The sequence below is a fragment of the Merops nubicus genome, unplaced genomic scaffold, assembly GCF_000691845.1.
Source record: "Merops nubicus isolate BGI_N331 unplaced genomic scaffold, ASM69184v1 scaffold42920, whole genome shotgun sequence".
In the NCBI taxonomy this organism is placed as follows: domain Eukaryota; kingdom Metazoa; phylum Chordata; class Aves; order Coraciiformes; family Meropidae; genus Merops; species Merops nubicus.
The window spans coordinates 235-7,584 of record NW_008581630.1 but is presented as its reverse complement, the minus strand read 5'-3'; the positions used below and the strand labels follow the sequence as shown (position 1 = coordinate 7,584).

Sequence of the window (7,350 nt, the reverse complement as noted above, 5' to 3'; positions counted from 1 at the left end):
ACCACGCTGCGAGACCCCCACAGCCCCGGGGATCAGCACCAGGGGTGTCACACCTCTGGGCAGCACTGCAGGGCTGGCACTGCTTGTGCCAAGGGGCACGTTTGGCAACTGGATACAGGTGACTTGCAGCCACCTTCAGGCTGTTACTGAGGAACTAACCCCTACGCTGACTACGTGGGTTTCCTCACAGCCACCTAGCCCAGCCTAACGAAGTCCTCATCAGTGACAGCGAGAAACAGGTTTCAAAAAGCAGATTACTGCCATATTTATGCTTTACAGAAAAATACAGCTGTGTATACAGAAAAATACAATTGTCTTTACCAGAAATTCCACAGGGGAAAAGTTATATGTCAGTTCTCATGAAGAGAAAAACTACAGAGCTATTCACAGCAGAAACAGCACACCCCAGTCTACTGTAACACAGGAATGAGCTTGGCGGCGATTGTGACTTTTACCTAGAAAAGGCTGCTACAAAAGGATCATCAATATTCACACTTATTTCAGCCATGCAGGTCTGGAACCTGCTGCTGACATAACTGCGTGTTTGATGAGCTCTCACAGCAGTAATGGGCTTGCTTTTGCTGAGTGTTGAGCTCAAGTAAGATTCCACAAGAATCCTGAACTTCCTAGACTTGGGGCTGGCTGGTTCCTTGCTTAGTCTGCCTCACTGCTAAAGGTCTTGAAGCTCTTGCTGCTCTCCCATTTTTCAGCCTAATTAACGCGGTGGGTTTGAAACTGAGCTGGCAGTGGGCACCGACACCTTTGCCGCCTGTCTAGTTGCCATGAAGCTGCCATCTCCGAGAACTTCCAGGATGGGACTGGGGAAAACAAAAGGCACCTACAGGAGAACTTGGAAGTCTCAGAAACAATATGAAATCAGAGTTCGTTTGCTACAGCACAGAGCAGAAGTACATTTGGTAAAGAGAGGAATTCTTTTCTGGTCCAGAAGACTTGGTCTCCATCTGCTGTGGTGTTCAGATTGGCTTGTACAGCAAAGTAGTCACGTACTTCTTCTTGTAGCGATGCGTGGCACTGAGCACCATCACTCCATCCTGTGGGAGAGGGAAGAGAAGGGAGCACAGCACGTGGCTACCAGACCACACAGCTAAAAGCTGCCAGAGTGAGGAACGTGCCCTGGCCTCTCACCTTGATGGAGAGCGCGTAGAGGTGGTTCAGCATGACGTGGTTGGGCTCAGGGAGCAGAGCAGGGTCACACTGGAGAAGAGAGAGTGAGAGTGTCAAAAGGGCAGAACTCACAGTTTGCTCATCATGGCTGCTGAGGGTGAAGACCTCAGTCTGTGAGTGCAGCTTACACCGAGCCTGGCAACCAATACGGTGCAAGAACAATCCGGGACCCCCCAGGGCCCTCTGCATCCTCACTGCCATCACAACCCAGACCTTGGTGTGCCTGACAGCCTAGCAGTGTTGCAGTGGGAAGATCAGGGCTGCTGGGAGTAAACCAGCAACCCAGTTTTCTCTTCAGTTTTAAAGAGAATCAGGTAGAAAAAAAAAATTTATTTCACATGGGTCCACCTGGACTCACATAATAAGGAATTTATCAACACGGCAACAATTAGGTTTTTCCTTGCCTGTCCCCTGATTTTTTCCCCATCTGTTCACACCCCCAAGGCCATTGTTCAGCACAGCAACGGAACTCACCGAGATGCCCGTGTCCTTGTTGAGGATGACCTGCAGCAGGTGGGGAGGAAGGATAGGTGGGGATTTGAAGCGCTCCTCTGCCTTACAGACGTAGGGCTCCTGGTGGTACGGCCCCGGGGGTGAACTCGACAGCTCTGCCACAGAGATGGTCAGTGTTAATTCCTAAATAGGCTGCAGTAATACCTGCTCTTCACAGGTACATTTTACCAGTACTCCGAGTCCGTTTTCATATCCAGAAACTGCAGCCTGAAGAAAGCAATGGCAGAGAAGTACAGGCCCTGCAGCAGCTGAGGCAGAGCCAGGGGATCAGTCGCTGCCCAAGAGGTCACTTCAGCTGGCCAAAGAGACTGGCCAAAGCTGGCTGAGACTAGCTGTGAACATGTGGGAGGTGGAGTTCTGGGGGCACCACCACACTCCAGAACTTTCCTTGTCATCTCTGCCCAGCACTTCCCCTGCCCAGCAAACACCTGACAGCAAACCTGGCTCCCACAGGTGTTATCCCCTGGGCAGCACTGGAAATGTGGTTTGCACATGTAAAAGGCCAGAGTTATTCCTCTGTGGGACTCGAGTAACAGAAGGGCCTCTTCAGAGGGTACAGCAGTATGATGGAAGTTTGTTACAGCATGGAGGGGGGAAGCATCTACCAGACGTCTCCCCCAAGCTTCTGGCAGAGTCCAATTCTCCCAAATCACACCCTCACTCCAAAAAGGCTTTCTCCAGGAGAAAACTGCAATACCCAGCAAAATGTACCTTCTGCCTCAGAGTCAAAGGACAGGTCTGGAGGCTGGGCTCTGTCCCTGCAAAGGTCTGTGAGGAACAGGTGGCAAGGCTGATCCCAGAGATGACTCAAGCTAAATCCTACCTCTCCTCTGTTGCACTTGAGTAGGAAACTTAAGGCAAAAGCATCACTTTTGTATTATTCTAAGATACAGACCACTTATAATACCCTGAGAGGACACGACATATTCCTGAGACTGTGTTAGCACTACTAAGATGGGTCTGATTTCTAGCTCTCAGTGTGCAGCTTCTGACCTCCTCCACTCATCTCCTCAGCAGAGGACAATGGTATCAGGAGCAGCACCAGCTGTCAAGGTTGGCTGGATGTTGTAGAGACTGGTGCACCACAGAGCACCAGACCCAGCTGTTTCACATGGCACGGGCAAACAAACAGCTGCTAGGCACCCGTGACTTCCTCCTAACCAGACCTGCAGTGACCTGTGCTGCTCTGTCCTCCTGTACTCCTCCCACCTTCTTCCTTCGTGCATTTGGGATTCCTGCACACGTCCCAGGGCCTGACAAGAGTGGAGATTAATCTACAGATCACCTGGAGCTTTAACTACAGATGAAAAGGAAGATGAAATTTTTAACAGCTCTAAAAGAGTGTGATATAAAATTACCAGTAAGCTCATACCAGACATGTCTGAACATTTTTGGGAGTCCACCATCAAAGCATCAAACACCTCGAAGTCAGTTTTCTTCACCTGTATGATGTTGTTGACGGTACCTAGCTGGCTGGTTACTACTGGCTGGAAGAAACAAGTACAAAAGTCAGAATGAAAAAGCTTGCAGGACTATTAAAGCCTCAAAACTATACAATTGGTATTACCAAGTTAACTGTGGCGACACAAGGAACTGAGCTTTACTTCTACCTTCTAGGGCTTTCAGAGCCAGGCTAAGATCTGCACGGCCCGAAGCAGGACACAGGATGGCTGGTGTTGCTGGTTCACTACCAAAGCCAAGAGTCTGAGATAGACGGTTCAAAGAGCTCAATTTACTGCAAGGTAAACTCTGAGAGGTTCTGTAGGGTTTGCCAAGACAGCAGAAGACTGGACCCAGCAGCTGTGAGAGGCTAGTTCTGAAGCAGGAGCATCTGCTGGGCAGACTGGGGTTAAAGCGCGTTTTACAGCAGAGGAAGAAGAAAAGGCCTGGTAGATTTTGGCACAATTACTGGTCTATGAGAAGATCTGAAGCAGTAACAGCAACATTCTGGCACAGGCAGCAAGTACAGCACTGAGATGTGGGCTGCCAGCAGTGCTACAGTGCTGTGAAAGGCGGTTTGGCACCAGGCAAGCTCAGCTCACCACCTCTTACAGCCCGGTACCTGAAAGATCTTGCCACAAAACCTCCCGTCCTCTGAGGCCATCCAGCCTGATGCCTCCACTGAGGCCCGTGGGGATCCTCACCACCTCACCAGCTTAAACAGGCAGTTTCTGCTGTTAACCTCCTCTCTGAAAAGGTCACTTATTGGTACAGAAACCTGCCTGCTTCTCCTCTTCAGGTGCCTCAAGGAACAAATAGAGAGAGTTGAAGAAAACTCTACCTCTGAAGGATCGTGTGTCCACTGCCCATCCACAAAGAACTTGTATTGGTGCTCCCCTTCTGGCAGGTCCAGGATTGCCACAAAGTTATTGTGACTGGAATTTAAGACATACAATCAGCTCTGAAACATTCTGAGAACTACATCAATCTCTAGGCTGTGACACTGAAGCACAGAACACAAGCCACCTTAGCATGCAAAAACCTAGAAAGGCTTATGAGAATCACATGCAATCTGAAGGTAAAGAACCAAACTAAGGTTAATATTCAAAATTAGCATCCTCATTCCTAGCACTGAGCTTTTCCAAAGTCACCCTCATGTCTCTATGTTGCTTGTTGGTAGGTGAGACCTCGTTTCATGTGCGTCTCCAGCTGATGGAACAAGATCAGCCTTCTCCTTGCCTGTCAGTGTTTGCCACCATAAATTGCATTTCACAAATGCCTGGGAAATGAATGAACAACCAGAAGATGAAAGCAGCCACTCAGTACTTGAGCTACTTTGACTCTGAATAGCTGCTGCTGCTTGGCAGTTCTGATACTCCTGTGCTGAGAACTTCCCGGTCCTTCAGAAGTCTTTACAAGCCCCTTAAAGAACCTGAGAAGAGCTGATGCCATGTGAACAATGCAAACAGGCCACACAATGCCAGTAGCTCTCTTTCCTTCTCCTCAGGTGAGGAGCACAAGCACAGCACCACAGGATTGCTGGATTTCAAATTCAGCTTGGAATAATGAACTCTTCTGCTTCAGTATATTTGATTCAGTACCATGATTTTATTCAGCCTCTAAGGAGGGAGGTCCTAATATTTCCTTTCCCAGAACAGCTCATCTAACAAGAGACAAAAATGACTTTTTTTTGGTAAAGACACATTTTTGTCCTTTTTCCAGTTTCATTTCACCATTTCCCATCTCCCAGGCTTTCTACTTAAGAGTATGACAGTAACCTGGATGCTCCACTGGCCTTTTTTCCAGCTCCTGTCTTGATAAGTTCTTTCACATTGTTCATGCACAGAACACTCCTCCCAGGCCACCAATCCTCCCTCAACCCTCCTAAGAAATGAAGACACTCCTGTAACAATGGCAATGCAGGTAGCCAGTCACTGAGGTAGGAAACACCCGAAACTGGCAGGAGACCAATCGGTCATGGATGTGTCATCTGACAACACTCAGCTCAACACTGAAATTCAGACTCTCTGTCAACCATTATACCTTAAAGTTTTGAAAAAGCATTGGTTTAAGTACTTACTCTGGCAGAGAATTAAGCAGAACTCCAGTGCTCTTTGGCAGGAAAAAGCACCTGACACCTTAACAGATTTATTCTCTCATTCATGTAGTTTACCAGCAGGTATCCAAGGCTCAGAGCTCCCTAAGCAGAATTTGGACCCTCTGGCCTGGGCAAAAGCCAGTCGTGTGGCAAGAAAGCACACGTGCCCTCAGAGACACTGCTCAAAACCAACCTCACCTCATGCTCCTCAACTCTACCCCCAGCAGCAGACCCTGCACTAGGATCCCTCGGGGTCATGCACGCATGGGGCCTGGTGAACAAATCACTCTTTCAAAACTCACTCACAGCCCAGCTTTCATCCTGTGCCATCCAAGAGTCACAAAGTCAGACCCTCCTCAAGGGCCTGAGGAGAAAACAGGGCACTGGTAGGACCAGGCACACCACCAGTCTACCAGCTGAGCACCTTTCTCACTGCGCCCATGGGGAATGTCAGCAGCACAGCAGCCACTTATTACCTCCTTGTCAGAGGGATTTTACTCCAGTTGTTGAAGGATCCAGACAAATAAACTTCTTTCCCTCCTCCAGTCCAGCGAAAGACTGTTGGTCGAGCCTGAGTAGGGGTTTTATCATTCACCTCCAGATCTTGTTGCCAAGCCAGGAATTCTTCTTTCTCCAACGGAGCCTACAAGCAGAGTGTCTGAATCAACAGGGAGCCCTCCTGCCCTTCCCCTGGCACAATCCTCTAAGGTGCAGGTCTACAAGGAGGTTTTGTCAGTTGGAGATCAGAAACTGTCCATTTCTAGATCCTGTTTACAAGTTCATTTGCACAAATTCTGCAAAGATGTTAAAGCCTTCCAAATTTGCAAAAAGAGTGGAAGGCAAAATAATCCCCCTCCCTCCAGACTACATTAGGTTAAAAAGAAATATCTTGAGCTCACAACGTTTTTCAAAATGCACAGTTGTAAGAAGAGGAAAAATAAAATACACTTAGTTAATAAGCATTTAAATCATACAAATATTGTAGGCACAAAATTTGTAATTGTAAGAATGATTTGCCTATAGGAAATAGCTCTGTCCAACAGTCAACATCTAAGTGGAATTTTCTGTTAGATATTCTTGCAAAATATGATACACAGCAGGATGTTTCCAACAATCTATCTATTTCTGAGCCAAAAAAACCCCAGTCAATGAATGTTTTAATGTGGAAACCAATAGCTAAAATGACACTGGTGATTGCAAGAGCTTTAGGGGTGTGAAGGAAGCTGGGGCACTGTACTTAGACCTTGAACCAGTTACATTTTAGTTTTTCCACAACTAATTGTTGCTGGAAATCATGACTTTATACCCATTATCTCTGCCTGAACACCAATGTGCTCGCTCTCCTTAGCATGGGAAGCACAGGAGGCCTGTGGGCAGCTCAGTGACAGAACTACTGATGCTTGCCACAAGCACAACTGGACATCACCCCAAGCTGGTCACGTCAGAAGACAGGAACAAAGTGGCAGTACCTTCATCTCCTCTGCATGGAACAAGTCTGCATCTTCCGGGCTGTCCATTAGGATCTTTGGTCTATCACCCTCTTTGCTGATGGCTCCTCCCGAGCTGTCACCTCGAGGGGCCTTGTGCCCATGGCGCTCCAGCCCAGCTCGCTCACTGCTGGTGTTCCCCATGCTGAGGGGCCTAGGGGAGCAGGAACAGCAGGATTAGCACACCCACTTCCCAAGCCAGGTCACCAGCAGGCAGAGACGTGGGCTCATCAGCAGCCCTGGGCTCTGCTTCTGAGTTGAAAGATCCAAGAAACCTGATTAAGCCCAAACAGTAGCGTCTTAAAATGATACCAGGCTCAGAACAAAGACTACAAATGACCGGTTTTAGCTACCCTTGATAATGTGCTAGGGCTCAGCACCTTAGCACCTCTTTTCCTGAGATCTAAGTCAGCCAGGCAGGTGGCAGGTGTCTGTCCCTGCAGGACACTGGCATTCTGCCTTCCCAAGGCAAATGCTGGCTCTTCTTTCTTTGGAATCCCACGTGTATAAAGTTCTGCCACATCAGTTGAAACATCAGTAGAACCTTCTGTCAAAACGCTTCAAGAACAGCCTACTAGAAACGTGACTTCACTAGACAATAAGCCGTTAGTGGAGGCGGCAACTACG

At 48.2% G+C, this 7,350-nt stretch overlaps 1 protein-coding gene across 1 annotated transcript; it reads right to left on the bottom strand.

Annotated features, from left to right (window-relative positions):
• Window positions 1-842: 842 nt before the first annotated feature.
• PRKAB1 (protein kinase, AMP-activated, beta 1 non-catalytic subunit) lies at window positions 843-6,872 on the bottom strand. Its single transcript, XM_008935074.1, has 7 exons — window positions 6,706-6,872; window positions 5,713-5,879; window positions 3,980-4,073; window positions 3,071-3,185; window positions 1,660-1,793; window positions 1,147-1,215; window positions 843-1,052 (listed from the first exon to the last, which is right to left on the bottom strand). The coding sequence occupies exons 1-7, from the start codon at window positions 6,865-6,867 to the stop codon at window positions 975-977; spliced, it is 819 nt and encodes a 272-aa protein (XP_008933322.1). The 5' UTR covers window positions 6,868-6,872; the 3' UTR covers window positions 843-974.
• Window positions 6,873-7,350: the final 478 nt, after the last annotated feature.

Coding starts and splice junctions, on each gene's coding strand:
- PRKAB1 (XM_008935074.1), bottom strand. CDS start 6,867: ATGGGGAACACCAGCAGTGAGCGAGCTGGGCTGGAGCGCCATGGGCAC. Junction 4,074..5,712: donor AAAATCCCTCTGACAAGGAG/GTAATAAGTGGC, acceptor CTTAAATTCCAG/TCACAATAACTTTGTGGCAA. Junction 1,794..3,070: donor AAAATGTTCAGACATGTCTG/GTATGAGCTTAC, acceptor TCTCTGTGGCAG/AGCTGTCGAGTTCACCCCCG.